This window comes from Bombina bombina, chromosome 2, assembly GCF_027579735.1.
Source record: "Bombina bombina isolate aBomBom1 chromosome 2, aBomBom1.pri, whole genome shotgun sequence".
In the NCBI taxonomy this organism is placed as follows: Eukaryota; Metazoa; Chordata; class Amphibia; order Anura; family Bombinatoridae; genus Bombina; species Bombina bombina.
The window spans coordinates 341,168,464-341,185,758 of record NC_069500.1 but is presented as its reverse complement, the minus strand read 5'-3'; the positions used below and the strand labels follow the sequence as shown (position 1 = coordinate 341,185,758).

Genomic DNA, 17,295 nt, shown 5'->3' with positions numbered 1-17,295 from the left:
CTACTAATGTTGTTAGAATTCACAACCTTAGGTAAAAATTTAAAAGAAGTTCGCAACACCGCCTTATCCTGATGAAAAATCAGAAAAGGAGACTCACAAGAAAGAGCAGATAATTCAGAAACTCTTCTAGCAGAAGAGATGGCCAAAAGAAACAAAACTTTCCAAGAAAGTAATTTAATGTCCAGTGAATGCATAGGTTCAAACGGAGGAGCTTGAAGAGCCCCCAGAACCAAATTCAAACTCCAAGGAGGAGAAATTGACTTAACAGGTTTTATACGAACCAAAGCTTGTACAAAACAATGAATATCAGGAAGATTAGCAATCTTTCTGTGAAAAAGAACAGAAAGAGCAGAGATTTGTCCTTTCAAGGAACTTGCAGACAAACCTTTATCCAAACCATCCTGAAGAAACTGTAAAATTCTCGGAATTCTAAAAGAATGCCAGGAAAAATGATGAGAAAGACACCAAGAAATGTAAATCTTCCAGACTCGATAATATATCTTCCTAGATACAGATTTACGAGCCTGTAACATAGTATTAATCACAGAGTCAGAGAAACCTCTTTGACTGAGAATCAAGCGTTCAATCTCCATACCTTCAAATTTAAGGATTTGAGATCCTGATGGAAAAAAGGACCTTGTGACAGAAGGTCTGGTCTTAACGGAAGAGTCCACGGTTGGCAAGTGGCCATCCGGACAAGATCCGCATACCAAAACCTGTGAGGCCATGCTGGAGCCACCAGCAGAATAAACGAGCATTCCTTCAGAATCTTGGAAATTACTCTTGGAAGAAGAACTAGAGGCGGAAAGATATAGGCAGGATGATACTTCCAAGGAAGTGACAATGCATCCACTGCTTCCGCCTGAGGATCCCTGGATCTGGACAGATACCTGGGAAGCTTCTTGTTTAGATGAGAAGCCATCAGATTTATTTCTGGAAGTCCCCACATTTGAACAATCTGAAGAAAAACCTCTGGGTGAAGAGACCATTCGCCCGGATGTAACGTTTGGCGACTGAGATAATCCGCTTCCCAATTGTCTATACCTGGGATATGAACCGCAGAAACTAGACAGGAGCTGGATTCCGCCCATACCAGTATTCGAGATACTTCTTTCATAGCCAGAGGACTGTGAGTCCCTCCTTGATGATTGATATATGCCACAGTTGTGACATTGTCCGTCAGAAAACAATTGAACGACTCTCTCTTTAGAAGAGGCCATGACTGGAGAGCTCTGAAAATTGCACGGAGTTCCAAAATATTGATTGGTAATCTCACCTCCTGAGATTCCCAAACCCCTTGTGCTGTCAGAGACCCCCAAACAGCTCCCCAACCTGTCAGACTTGCATCTGTTGAAATCACAGTCCAGGTTGGAAGAACAAAAGAAGCCCCCTGAACTAAACAATGGTGATCTGTCCACCACGTCAGAGAGTGTCGTACAATCGGTTTTAAAGATATCAATTGAGATATCTTTGTATAATCCCTGCACCACTGGTTCAGCATACAAAGCTGAAGAGGTCGCATGTGAAAACGAGCAAAGGGGATCGCGTCCGATGCAGCAGTCATAAGACCTAGAATTTCCATGCATAAGGCTACCGAAGGGAATGATTGAGACTGAAGGTTTCGACAAGCTGAAACCAATTTTAGACGTCTCTTGTCTGTCATGGACACTGAATCTATCTGGAAACCTAAAAAGGTTACCCTTGTCTGAGGAATCAATGAACTTTTCGGTAAATTGATCCTCCAACCATGATCTCGAAGAAACAATACAAGTCGATTCGTATGAGATTCTGCTAAATGAGAAGACTGAGCAAGTACCAAGATATCGTCCAAATAAGGAAATACCACAATACCCTGTTCTCTGATTACAGACAGAAGGGCACCGAGAACCTTTGTAAAAATCCTTGGAGCTGTTGCTAGGCCAAACGGCAGAGCCACAAACTGGTAATGCTTCTCTAGGAAAGAGAATCTCAGAAACTGATAGTGATCTGGATGAATCGGAATATGCAGATATGCATCCTGTAAATCTATTGTGGACATATAATGCCCTTGCTGAACAAAAGGCAGAATAGTCCTTATAGTTACCATTTTGAATGTTGGTATCCTTACATAATGATTCAAAAATTTTAAATCCAGAACTGGTCTGAAGGAATTCTCCTTCTTTGGTACAATGAAGAGATTTGAGTAAAACCCCAGCCCCTGTTCCAGAACTGGAACTGGCATAATTACTCCAGCCAACTCTAGATCTGAAACACATTTCAGAAATGCTTGAGCCTTCGCTGGATTTACTGGGACACGGGAAAGAAAAAATCTTCTTGCAGGAGGCCTTATCTTGAAGCCTATTCTGTACCCTTCTGAAACAATGTTCTGAATCCAAAGATTGTGAATTGAATTGATCCAAATTTCTTTGAAAAATCGTAATCTGCCCCCTACCAGCTGGGCTGGAATGAGGGCCGCACCTTCATGTGGACTTGGGAGCTGGCTTTGGCTTTCTAAAAGGCTTGGATTTATTCCAGACTGGAGATGGTTTCCAAACTGATACCGCTCCTGTAGGGGAAGGATCAGGCTTTTGTTCCTTATTGTGACGAAAGGAACGAAAACGATTATTAGACCTAAATTTACCTTTACATTTTTTATCCTGTGGTAAAAAAGTTCCTTTCCCTCCAGTAACAGTTGAAATAATAGAATCCAACTGGGAACCAAATAATTTATTACCCTGGAAAGAAAGGGAAAGCAAAGTTGACTTAGAAGACATATCAGCATTCCAAGTTTTAAGCCATAAAGCTCTTCTAGCTAAAATAGCTAGAGACATATACCTGACATCAACCCTAATGATATCAAAGATGGCATCACAAATAAAATTATTAGCATGTTGAAGAAGATTAACAATGCTATGAGAATTATGATCTGTTACTTGTTGCGCTAAAGCTTCTAACCAAAAAGTTGAAGCTGCAGCAACATCCGCTAAAGATATAGCAGGTCTAAGAAGATTACCTGAACATAAGTAAGCTTTTCTTAGAAAGGATTCAATTTTCCTATCTAAAGGATCCTTAAAGGAAGTACTATCTGCCGTAGGAATAGTAGTACACTTAGCAAGAGTAGAGATAGCCCCATCAACCTTAGGGATTTTGTCCCAAAACTCTAATCTGTCAGATGGCACAGGATATAATTGCTTAAAACGTTTAGAAGGAGTAAATTAATTACCCAAATTATTCCATTCCCTGGAGATTACTTCAGAAATAGCATCAGGGACAGGAAAAACTTCTGGAATAACTACAGGAGATTTAAAAACCTTATTTAAACGTTTAGATTTAGTATCAAGAGGACCAGAATCCTCTATTTCTAATGCAATTAAGACTTCTTTAAGTAAAGAACGAATAAATTCCATTTTGAACAAATATGAAGATTTATCAGCATCAACCTCTGAAACAGAATCCTCTGAACCAGAGGAATCATTATCAGAATCAGAATGATGATGTTCATTTAAAAATTCATCTGAAAAATGAGAAGTTTTAAAAGACCTTTTACGTTTACTAGAAGGAGGAATAACAGACATAGCCTTCTTAATGGATTTAGAAACAAAATCTCTTATGTTAACAGGAACACTCTGAGTATTAGATGTTGATGGAACAACAACAGGTAATGTAACATTACTAAAGGAAATATTATCTGCATTAACAAGTTTGTCATTACAAACAACAGCTGGAGGAACAGATACCACAAGTTTACAGCAAATACACTTAACTTTGGTAGATCCAGCATCAGGCAGCGATTTTCCAGAAGTATCTTCTGATTCAGGGTCAATCTGGGACATCTTGCAATATGTAATAGAAAAAACAACATATAAAGCAAAATTGATCAAATTCCTTAAATGACAGTTTCAGGAATGGGAAAAAATGCCAGTGAACAAGCTTCTAGCAACCAGAAGCAATAAACAATGAGACTTAAATAATGTGGAGACAATAATGACGCCCATAATTTTTAGCGCCAAAAAAGACGCCCACATTATTTGGCGCCTAAATGCTTTTGGCACCAAAAATGACGCCACATCCGGTAACGCCGACACTTTTGGCGCAAAAAAAACTTCAAAAATGACGCAACTTCTGGTGACAAGTATGACGCTGGAAATAACAAAGAAAATTTTTTTGCGCCAAAAAAGTCCGCGCCAAGAATGACGCAATAAAATGAAGCATTTTCAGCCCCCGCGAGCCTAACAGCCCACAGGGAAAAAAAGTCAAATTTTAAGGTAAGAAAAAAAATTGATTATTCAAATGCATTATCCCAAATAATGAAACTGACTGTCTGAAATAAGGAATATTGAACATCCTGAATCAAGGCAAATAAATGTTTAAACACAAATATTTAGAACTTTATATAAAAGTGCCCAACCATAGCTTAGAGTGTCACAAAAATAAGACTTACTTACCCCAGGACACTCATCTACATGTAGTAGAAAGCCAAACCAGTACTGAAACGAGAATCAGTAGAGGTAATGGTATATATAAGAGTATATCGTCGATCTGAAAAGGGAGGTAAGAGATGAATCTCTACGACCGATAACAGAGAACCTATGAAATAGACCCCGTAGAAGGAGATCATTGAATTCAAATAGGCAATACTCTCTTCACATCCCTCTGACATTCACTGCACGCTGAGAGGAAAACCGGGCTCCAACCTGCTGCGGAGCGCATATCAACGTAGAATCTAGCACAAACTTACTTCACCACCTCCACAGGAGGCAAAGTTTGTAAAAACTGATTTGTGGGTGTGGTGAGGGGTGTATTTATAGGCATTTTGAGGTTTGGGAAACTTTGCCCCTCCTGGTAGGAATGTATATCCCATACGTCACTAGCTCATGGACTCTTGCTAATTACATGAAAGAAACTCTCACAATAAAGCAGTTATAAATAACCCCTATCTGTTCAAATAATCTCTCTGAAGGAGATTATAACCCTTGATCCTATCGAGGATTAAAGGAGCCACACTGTGACTCTGTATTGCAAACATGTAAATATAAACGGTCTTACCTCCAGGATCCATGCTGTGGAACAGGCACAGCCTCTCAAGTGTGAAAGTCTTGCAGGTTCGCCTCTGACATGGACTTGAGTGTGAACCAGCAAGCAGTGAAACTCGTGAACAGATTGCTCAGGAGCTGTTAGACGACAGTCTGGATGGGTTCGCAGAAAAACTTTCCCTGTATCTCCAGACTTTAACTTTCATCAATACTCTCACTGAGAGGTTGACATGATTACTTAAAACTCCAGTCCTTTCTTGAAGGGAACATACCCGTTGCAGGACTATCCAAAATCTTCTGACACTTCTCTGCCACCTCCTATAGTGACGAGAGGCAAAGAATGACTGGGGGACAGGGGAAGAGGGAGGGATATTTAAGCCTTTGGCTGGGGTGTCTTTGCCTCCTCCTGGTGGCCAGGTGTTGTATTTCCCAACAGTAAGGAATGAAGTTGTGGACTCTCCCTGCCTTATGGAAGGAAATCTAATTTCTCACAAAAGGCTAATATTTGGTATTCTGGTTTAACACCCCAGTTATTATTACCTCCATTTTATAATAAAAAAATAATAGAAGTTTAAACTGGTCATGTTGATGACCAGATGTTTATTTGAAAATAGGAAAAGTTGGAGAGAGGAGGATATGTGCACATGAGATGCAATTTTGGATAGCGATGCTTACAATGCAGACAGAGTGGAACCACAAGCTCTCTATATAACTCTTTCACCAGCAAGAAATGTTAAATGTGTACTGAGAACTATGTACGACTGTATGTTACAATCTCGATACTTGCTTTTTGTGTGTATATGTTTTACCCTCCACAATAAAAAATATATTAAAAAAATATATATTTTATTATTTTACCTTAAATCTCTGTCTGAAATGTCACTGTTAATGAGCGCTGTTGTTACTCTTTGTAGCATTTCCAGAACTTCATCACATCCTGTTAGTATTTGGGTTGCCAGGCCCAAAATGCTTACTTGTAGTTCCTAAAAATATCAGAAGGGGACACAGACTGGATTAGTTAATGCATACCTGATAATTGTACATTTCTACTAAATCGGACAAAACACTGATTTGTATTTGCCTCCCAACAGTATGCGTTTCCTGCTAATGACAGTAATGTTATGAATCTGTAAGTTATTAAAGTGATATTAAACAGTATGAAATTGTAATATAAAATGTTTAATTATGTGTAGTTAAAAAAAACTTTGTAATATACTTTTATAATTTATTTGTCCCCTTTCCTGTAATATAAGTCTGAAAATTGTTGGGGGTTTTTAAATTCCACTGTCTACAACGTAATGGACACTGCCATGTCTAAACTTAAGTTTTAAGCTTATCCTACTGTCCTGCTGCAAACTATTAGGAACAGATATAAACAGACAAACCAACTAATACAAACAAGGTTGTGTAGGTTTCCACAAACACAACTTTATTGCCTTTACTGTTTAATATCCCTTTAACTGGCTACTTAAAGGGATATTAAACAGTGCTCCTTTGGTAAAAACAAACATATTAAATCAAAGTAAAGAAAAAAAGAAAAAAATTGCGTAAATAAAAACAAAAAAAAACTCCAGCAAATAAATTACTTTTTTCCTTGCAAAAATAAAAAAATTTTAACTGATAAATTTCTTTCTTTCCAGTGATGGAGAGTCCACAACGTCATTCCAATTACTACTGGGATATTTACTCCTGGCCAGCAGGAGGAGGCAAAGAGCCCCCCAGCAGAGCTGTTAAGTGTCACTTCACTTACCCATAACCCCCAGTCATTCAGCCGAAGGTAAAATGGAAAAAGAAGATAATACAAAAGTGTAGCGGTGCCTGAAGTTTAGCAAAAAATACTAATCCAAAGGGTGGGGTCGTGGACTCTCCATGTCCGGAAAGAAAGAAATTTATCAGGTAAGCATACGTTTTATTTTATTTCCTAAGACATGGAGAGTCCACAACGTCATTCCAATTACTAGTGGGAACCAATACCCAAGCTAAAGGACACGGAATGAACAGGGAGGGAGAACAAGACAGGCAGACCTAAACAGAAGGCACCACCGCTTGAAGAACCTTTCTCCCAAAAGAGGCCTCAGCCGAGGCAAAAGTATCAAACTTGTAAAATTTGGAAAAAGTATGCAGAGAGGACCATGTTGCCGCCTTGCAAATCTGTTCCACAGAAGCTTCATTTTTGAGAGCCCACGAAGAGGAGACAGTGCTAGAGGAATGGGCCATAATTCTCTCAGGAGGTTGCTGTCCAGCAGTCTCATATGCAAAACTAATCATACTTCTCAACTAGAGGGAAAGAGAAGTAGAGGAGGCCTTCTGACCATTACGCTTTCCTGAGAAACAAACAAACAGGGCAGAAGACTGGCGAAAATCCTTAGTAGTCTGTAGGTAGAATTTTAGAGCTCGCACAACATCCAAGTTATGCAACAGACGTTCCTTATGAGAAGGAGGATTAGGACAAAGAGAAGGAACAACAATTTCCTGATTAATATTTCTATCCGAAACCACCATAGGGAGAAACCCCAATTTAGTACAAAGGACCACCTTATCCACATAAAAAATAAGGTAAGGCGAATCGCACCGCAAAGCCAAGAGTTCAGAAACTCTGAGAGCAGAAGAAATAGCAATAAGAAACAAAACTTTCCAAGAAAACAACTTAATATCTACAGAATGCATAGGCCCAAACGGAGCCTGTTGCAAAACTCTTAGAACTAGGTTAAGTTTCCAAAGAGGAGCAACAGGTTAAAACACAGGCCTGACAAAAAGATTGAACATGTGGCACATGCACCAGACGCTTATGTGAAAGAAAAGATGATGCAGAAATCTGACCTTTCAGAGAACTGACTGACAACCCTGACCCTACTCCAAGAGAAGCCCTTCGATTTACACCAATATAGGTATTTGCGCCATACCTTATGGTAAATTTTACGAGAAACAGGCTTGCAAGCCTGAAGCATTGTATCAATGACTGACTCAGAAAACCCATACTTAGCCAGAACTAAGCGTTTCTCCATGCAGTCAGCTTCAGAGAAACGAGATTTGGATGGAGGAAAGGACCATGAGTTAGAAGGTCCTTCCTCAGAGGTAGAAGAAGGGTGGCGCTATAGGGCTGGATAGTTTTTATGGGCTAAAAATAGGATACTATTCTAATTTTAAATTTGGATATATTTCACATTTTTTAAACAGTACATACATACATAATAAGACACCGGTGTCGTACACACTGATATTTTCAAAATAAACTAAAAAAATCTAATGGATAAAACTTGAATTAGTTAAAACATATATATTGTAAGTCATACACTAGTATATATTGACATCTGGGTTGAATTGGTATTTGTTCAGTCGGCAGATTCGTAGCTTGGAAAAAATTGTGAGCAAAATTTCTGACAGATTTGTTTAGTTGGAAAACATATGGACACAGCAGATTCGTCATTTAGAGATAATGTAAACATCCTTCAATATGTGGTGTTCTCATAGATTATTAAAATTTTACGATGTCCTATTCCATATACAGAGTAGTTGTAATCCTGTCTACGGATATACCGCAGGATGCCTTGTTGGATACAAGTTTGTTTGTGATGTATTTTTATAAAAACAAATGTCAGTGTAGAATCTTTAGTTCAAACAAATATTGCTCACCTTCAGGTTATGGATCGTACCTGTAATATTTGCCAATGGGAGGTGGGAGTGGATTACTGTCCTGTTTGTGATGAGCTCCCCAACGGCTAACCCCTCTGGCGTTGTGATTCCTACACTAAGCAATATTTGCTAGAACTAAAGATTCTACACTGACATTTGTTTTTATAAAAATACATCACAAACAAACTTGTATCCAACAAGGCATCCTGCGGTATATCCGTAGACAGGATTACAACTACTCTATATATGGAATAGGACTTCGTAAGATTTTAATAATCTATAAGAACACCACATATTGAAGGATAGACTTATCAGAAACTGTGCTTACATTATCTCCAAATAACGAATCTGCTAGAAACTGTGTCCATATGTTTTCCAATTAAACTAATCTGCCGTCAGAAATTTTGCTCACAATTTTTTCCAAGCTACGAATCTGCCGACTGAACAAATACCAATTCAACCCAGATGTCAATATATACTAGTGTATGACTTACTATATATATATATATATATATATATATATATATATATATATATATATATATATATATATATATTATATTATATATATATATATATATATATATATATATAGAGGTTTTAACTAATTCAAGTTTTTTCCATTGGATTTTTTAGTATACAAAGTAAGTCAGCAAATATTTTATCATAATACTAAATTCATTTTATTTAGAAAATATCAGTGTGTACGACACCGGTGTCTTATTATGTATGTATGTACTGTTCAATAAATGTGAAATATATTCAAATTAAATATTAGAATAGTATCCTATTTTTAGCCCATAAAAACTATCCAGCCCTATAGCACCACCCTTCTTCTACCTTTCAAAATTGCATACACTATCTTTTGAGGAGTATAGTGTTTCTCTTGGGTGTAGCAGCTGATCATTAGTTTGCAGACTATTTAACTATTTACTTATACACCTTCCTCAGAGGTAACCTCCAAGGAGGAAGAGATGACATTCTCACTAAGTCTGCAAACCAGATTCTGCGAGGCCATGCAGGAGCTATTAGAATAACAGACGCTCTCTCCTGTTTGATACAAGCAATGACTCGTGAAAGGAGCGCAAACGGAGGAAACAGGTATGCTGGACCAAAATCCCAAGGAACCACCAAAGCATCTTTTAGAGCATCTATCGGAGTGGCCTGAGGATCTCTTGACCTTGAACCGTACCTTGGAAGCTTGGCGTTCTGACGCCATCAGATTCAACTCTGGCACCCCCCATTTGAGGGTTAACCTGGAGAACACCTCCGGATGGAGAGCCCATTCCCCTGGATGAAAGGTCTGTCTGCTCAGAAAATCAGCTTCCCAGTTGTCCACCCCTGGAACGTGGATGGCAGATAGAATACAATTGGGAGCTTCCGCCCACTGAATAATCCGAGCCACCTCCTTAAAGGCCAAGGAACTCAGAGTTCCTCCCTGGTGGTTGATGTAAGCCACTGAGGTGATTTACCGAATATATTAGGGAGAAATGCAACAAAGCATCAAACCCAATAGGGTGCGCTTCCTTAGTATATTGATAAAATCGGACAGTGAAAATACTCAATGGTAAATGTACATTTGATAAACTAGCAACCTAACAATATATATTGCAAAACAAACCCAAAACAAAAAATTAATTAAAACCCGCCAACAAAACAATGCGGTATGATCAAGAGTCTTTGGGTTCCAACGGTCTGGCCGTTCTCTGTTAATAGGGATGGTCAATCCCTGGGATTTGAGATTCTGAAGGGGAAAAAAACACAGAGGCGCCAACATGGTCTAGTATGGTCAGGCAGATATGTATAAATAGGAGAGTAGGTACTCACAAGAGCAGCGCACCCAATGGTGCTAGTGGAGCAGACTGGAACTTTGTAGTGGTCCAGCTCACTGTGGAAGGCCTTCTGGGCACGAATATAAAAGCATGATCCACGAAACCTCACAGGTGCCTATGATAGGTTACAAAAAGAGAACTACCATAGCCTAGTACAGTCCAGTAGGGTGTAAAGGTGATATAAAGTCATACTTACAATAAGTGCTGCACCTCCAGGTGCAGTAACCACAGGCTGGGACCTCTTAGTCGCCCAGTAGACCACTCTCTTGGTGAACAGGATCCTCACAGGAACTCAAGAAACCGGCGTGAAAATATCCCAAACATGTATGTGTCAAAAACTTGGTCTTGTTTGCTAAACCTTTTTGACACATATAGAGGTCCCAGCCTGTGGTTACTGCACCTGGGGGGTGCAGCACTTATTGTAAGTGTGACTTTATATCACCTTTACATCCTACTGGACTGTACTAGGCTATGGTAGTTCTCTTTTTGTAACCTATCATAGGCACCTGTGAGGTTTTGTGGATCAAGCTCTTATCTTCGTGCCAAGAAGGCCTTCCACGGTGAGCTGGACCACTACAAAATTCCAGTCTGCTGCTCTTTTGAGTAACTACTCTCCTATTTATACATATCTATATGCCTGACGATACTAGGCCATATTGGCGCCTCTGTGTTTTTTTTCCTTCAGAGCCACTGAGGTGATGTTGTCCAACTGGAATCTGATAAACCGGGCTAAGGACAAGTGAGACCAAGCCATCAGAGCATTGAAGATTGCTCTCAACTCCAAGATGTTTAGGGGGAGGGACAACTACTCCCAAGTCCATAGGACCTGAGCCTTTAATGAGTCCCAGACTGCTCTCCAGCCTAGCAGGCTGGCGTCCGTGGTCACAATCACCCAGGAGGGTCTCTGGAAGCATGTGCCCTTAAAACAGATGATCCTGAGAAATCCGCCACGAGAGAGTCTCTTGTCAACTGATCCAGATCTATCTTCTGAGACAGATCCGAATGGTCTCCGTTCCATTGTCTGAGCATGCATAATTGCAGAGCTCTCAAATGGAATTGAGCAAAGGGAATGATGTCCATGGTAGTGACCATCAGACCAATTACCTTCATGCATTGAAGCCACTGATGGCCGAACAGTAGACTGTAGAGAGAAGCAAGAGGAGAGAAGTTTGGATTTTCTGATCTGCGTCAGAAAAATCTTCATAGATAGGGAATCTATGATGGTCCCTAAGAAACATACCCTTGTAGCTGGAACAAGGGAAGTCTTCTCAAGATTCAATTTCCATCCTTGGAAAAAAGACAACAAGATCTCTGTATAAGCGTTTGCTATTTGAAAATATGGCGCCTGAACCAATATGTCGTCCAGGTAAGGCATCACCGCAATTCCCCGAGACCTGACAACTGCTAAGAGAGCCCCCAGAACATTTGTGAAAATTCTGGGAGCTGTGGCAAGGCCAAACGGAAGAGCAACAAATTGAAAGTGCTTGTCTAGAAATGCGAATCTCAAGAACTGGTGATGGTCCCTGTGGATGGGAACATGAAGATACGCGTCCTTCAGGCTTATGGTCGTCATGAACTGACCCTCTTGGACCAAAGGAAGAATGGAACGAATGGTTTCCATTTTGAAGGACGGTACCCTGCGAAATTTGTTGAGACACTTTAGGTCTAAGATGGGTCGAAAAGTTCCCTCTTTTTTGGAAACCACAAACAGATTTGAATAGAATCCTAGACCCAGTTCCCTTACTTGAACTGGAACAATCCCTCCCAGGAAGGAAAGGTCCTGAATGCAGCTTAAGAATGCCTCTCTTTTTACCTGATCAGCAGATAACCTTGAGAGGAGGAATCTGCCCCTGGGAGGACAAGATTTGAACTCTATTTTGTAACTGTGAGATTCCATGTCTGCCCCCCACTTGATCCAATCCCAGACCGGGGGCAGACCCTTCATGCTGAATAAGTCTCAGATGAAGGCTTCTTTGATTGCTTCCCCTTGTTCCAAGTGTGATTAGATCTCCATCTTCTTGTCTTGAGGTAGAAAAGACCCCTTTCCACCCGTAATTTCCTAATAAACCTTCCTGCAAAGGACTCTCCCTCCTTGTAGGGCTGTCACAGCACAAGTGTAGTGTAAAAAAACATAATTTATGCTAACCTGATAAATTTATTTCTCTTGTGGTGTATCCAGTCCACGGATCATCCATTACTTGTGAGATATTCTCCTTCCCAACAGGAAGTTGCAAGAGGATCACCCACAGCAGAGCTGCTATATAGCTCCTCCCCTAACTGCCATATCCAGTCATTTGACCAAAGACAAGCAGAGAAAGGAGAAACCATAGGGTGCAGTGGTGACTGAAGTTTAAAATTAAAAAATACCTGCCTTAAAATGACAGGGCGGGCCGTGGACTGGATACACCACAAGAGAAATACATTTATCAGGTAAGCATAAATTATGTTTTCTCTTGTAAGGTGTATCCAGTCCACGGATCATCCATTACTTGTGGGATACCAATACCAAAGCTAAAGTACACGGATGAAGTGAGGGACAAGGCAGGTACTTAAACGGAAGGTACCACTGCCTGTAAAACCGTTCTCCCAAAAATAGCCTCCGAAGAAGCAAAAGTATCAAATTTATAGAATTTTGAAAAGGTATGAAGCGAAGACCAAGTCGCCGCCTTGCAAATCTGTTCCACAGAAGCCTCATTTTTAAAGGCCCAAGTGGAAGCCACAGCTCTAGTAGAATGAGCTGTAATCCTTTCAGGAGGCTGCTGGCCAGCAGTCTCATAAGCTAAGCAAATTATGCTTCTTAGCCAAAATGAAAGAGAGGTTGCTGAAGCCTTTTGACCTCTCCTCTGTCTAGAGTAGACAACAAACAATGCAGATGTTTGACGAAAATCTTTAGTAGCTTGTAATTAATACTTTAAAGCACGAACCACGTCAAGATTGTGTAATAGACGTTCCTTCTTTGAACAAGGATTAGGACACAATGATGGAACAACAATCTCCTGATTGATATTCTTATTAGCTACCACCTTAGGTAAAAACCCAGGTTTGGTACGCAGAACTACCTTATCTGCATGGAAGATCAGATAAGGGGAATCACATTGTAAGGCAGATAACTCGGAAACTCTACGAGCCGAGGAAATAGCTACCAAAAATAGAACTTTCCAAGATAAAAGTTTGATATCTATGGAATGAAGAGGTTCAACCGGAACCCCTTGAAGAACTTTAAGAACTAAATTTAAGCTCCAAGGCGGAGCAACAGATTTAAACACAGGCTTGATTCGAACTAAAGCCTGACAAAATGCCTGAACGTCTGGCACATCCGCCAGACACTTGTGCAAAAGAATAGACAGAGCATAAATCTGTCCCTTTAAGGAACTAGCTGACAATCCTTTTTCCAATCCTTCTTGGAGAAAAGATAATATCCTGGGAATCCTGACCTTACTCCATGAGTAGCCCTTGGATTCACACCAATAAAGATATTTACGCCATAACTTATGATAGATTTTCCTGGTGACAGGCTTTCGTGCCTGAATTAAGGTATCAATGACTGACTCGGAGAAGCCACGCTTTGATAAAATCAAGCGTTCAATCTCCAGGCAGTCAGTTTCAGAGAAATTAGATTTGGATGGTTGAAAGGACCTTAATGTAGATGGTCCTGTCTCAGCGGCAGAGTCCATGGTGGAAAGGATGACATGTCCACCAGATCTGCATACCAAGTCCTGCGTGGCCACGCAGGCGCTATCAAGATCACCAATGCTCTCTCCTGCTTGATCTTGGCAATCAGACGAGGGAACAGAGGAAACGGTGGAAACACATAAGCCAGGTTGAAGGACCAAGGCGCTGCTAGAGCATCTATCAGCGTTGCCTTGGGGTCCCTGGACCTGGATCCGTAACAAGGAAGTTTGGCGTTCTGGCGAGACGCCATGAGATCCAGTTCTGGTGTGCCCCAACGATGAATCAATTGTGCAAACACCTCCGGATGGAGTTCCCACTCCCCCGGATGAAAAGTCTGTCGACTTAGAAAATCCGCCACCCAGTTTTCTACACCTGGGATATGGATAGCCGATAGGTGGCAAGAGTGAATCTCTGCCCAGCGAATTATTGTTGAGACTTCTAACATCGCTAGGGAACTCCTTGTTCCCCCTTGATGGTTGATGTAAGCCACAGTCGTGATGTTGTCCGACTGAAATCTGATGAACCTCATTGTCGCTAGCTGAGGTCAAGCCTGAAGAGCATTGAATATCGCTCTTAGTTCCAGAATGTTTATTGGAAGGAGTGTCTCCTCCTGAGTCCACGATCCCTGAGCCTTCAGGGAGTTCCAGACTGCCCCCCAGCCTGGAAGGCTGGCATCTGTCGTTACAATTGTCCAATCTGGCCTGCGAAAGGTCATTCCCTTGGACAGATGGACCCGAGATAGCCACCAGAGAAGAGAATCCCTGGTCTCTTGATCCAGATTTAGTAGAGGGGACAAATCTGTGTAATCCCCATTCCACTGACTGAGCATGCATTGTTGCAGCGGTCTGAGATGTAGGCGTGCAAACGGCACTATGTCTATTGCCGCTACCATTAAGCTGATTACTTCCATACACTGCGCCACCGAAGGGCGAGAAGTGGAATAAAGAACACGGCAGGAATTTAGAAGTTTTGATAACCTGGACTCTGTCAGGTAAATCCTCATTTCTACAGAATCTATTAGAGTTCCCAGAAAGGAAACTCTTGTGAGAGGAGATGGAGAACACTTTTCTTCGTTCACCTTCCACCCATGCGACCTCAGAAATGCCAGAACTATGTCCGTATGAGACTTAGCAATTTGGAAATTTGACGCCTGTATCAGAATGTCGTCTAAATAAGGGGCCACTGATATGCCCCGCGGTCTTAGGACCGCCAGAAGTGACCCCAGAACCTTTGTAAAGATTCTTGGGGCTGTAGCTAACCCAAAGGGAAGAGTTACAAACTGGTAATGCCTGTTCAGGAAGGCAAACCTGAGAAACCGATGATGATCTTTGTGTATCGGAATGTGAAGATAAGCATCCTTTAAATCCACTGTAGTCATGTATTGACCCTCCTGGATCATAGGTAGGATGGTACGAATAGTCTCCATCTTGAATGATGGGACTCTGAGGAATTTGTTTAAGATCTTGAGATTTAAAATTGGTCTGAAGGTTCCCTCTTTTTTGGGAACCACAAACAGATTTGAGTAAAATCCCTGTCCCTCCTTTGGAACTGGATGGATCACTCCCATAACTAGGAAGTCTTGAACACAGTGTAAGAATGCCTCTCTCTTTATCTGGTTTGCAGATAATTGTGAAAGGTGAAATCTCCCTTTTGGAGGAGAAGCTCTGAAGTCCAGAAGTTATCCCTGGGATACAATTTCCAACGCCCAGGGATCCTGGACAGCTCTTGCCCAAGCCTGGGCGAAGAGCGAAAGTCTGCCCCCTACTAGATCCGTTACCGGATAGGGGGCTGATACTTCATGCTGTCTTAGGGGCAGCAGCAGGTTTTTTCGCCTGCTTACTTTTGTTCCAGGTCTGGTTAGGTCTCCAGACCGACTTGGACTGGGCAAAAGTTCCCTCTTGTTTTGCATTAGAGGAAGTTGATGCCGCACTCGCCTTGAAGTTTCGAAAGGCACGAAAATTAGTCTGTTTGGCCCTTTTGGACCTATCCTGAGGAAGGGCATGACCTTTTCCTTCAGTGATACCAGAAATGATCTCCTTCAAACCAGGCCTGAATAGGGTTTGCCCCTTGAAGGGAATGTTAAGCAGATTAGACTTTGAAGTAACGTCAGCTGACCATGATTTAAGCCATAGTGCCCTGCGCGCTTGAATAGCAAAACCAGAATTTTTAGCCGTTAGTTTAGTCAAATGAACAATGGCATCAGAAACAAAAGAATTGGCTAGCTTAAGTGCTCTAAGCTTGTCAAGTATGTCATCCAATGGGGTCTCTACCTGTAAAGCCTCTTCCAGAGACTCAAACCAGAAAGCCGCAGCAGCAGTGACTGGGGCAATGCATGCAAGGGGCTGTAGAATAAAACCTTGTCAAATAAACATTTTCTTAAGGTAACCCTCTAACTTTTTATCCATTGGATCTGAGAAAGCACAACTGTCCACGACAGGGATAGTAGTACGCTAGGGTAGAAACTGCTCCCTCCACCTTAGGAACTGTCTGCCATAAGTCCCGTGTGGTGGCATCTATTGGAAACATTTTCTTAAAAATAGGAGGGGGAGAGAACGGCACACCTGGTCTATCCCATTCCTTAGTAATAATTTCTGTAAACCTTTTAGGTATTGGAAAAACATCAGTGCACACCGGCACTGCATAGTATTTGTCCAATCTACACAATTTTTCTGGCACTGCAATTGTATCACAGTCATTCAGAGCAGCTAAAACCTCCCTGAGCAACACGCAGAGGTGTTCAAGCTTAAATTTAAATGTAGACATATCAGAATCAGGTTGAATCTTTTTCCATGAGTCAGAACCATCACCCACAGAAAGAAGCTCTCCTTCCTCAGCTTCTGTATATTGTGAGGGAGTATCAGACATAGCTCTTAAAGCGTCAGTATGCTCTGTATTTCTTCTAACTCCAGAGCTGTCTCGCTTTCCTCTAAACCCAGGTAGTCTGGATAATACCGCTGACAGGGAATTATCCATGACCGCCGCCATGTCTTGTAAAGTAAACGCTATGGGCGCACTAGATGTACTTGGCGCTATTAGATCGCGGGTTCCTCGAGCGGGAGTCAAAGGGTCTGACACGTGGGGCAAGTTAGTCGGCATAACTTCCCCCTCGTCAGATTCCTCTGGTGATAAATCTTTTAAAGACAGAA

At 41.2% G+C, this 17,295-nt stretch overlaps 1 protein-coding gene across 1 annotated transcript in view; it reads right to left on the bottom strand.

The window, feature by feature from the left end:
* HECTD4 (HECT domain E3 ubiquitin protein ligase 4) overlaps positions 1-17,295 on the bottom strand; it is a 666,929-nt gene that overhangs the window by 385,776 nt on the left and 263,858 nt on the right. The window contains exon 18 of the mRNA XM_053699752.1: positions 5,871-5,995. Coding sequence (XP_053555727.1) covers positions 5,871-5,995 — 125 coding nt within the window. The remainder of the gene's footprint in view (positions 1-5,870; positions 5,996-17,295) is intronic.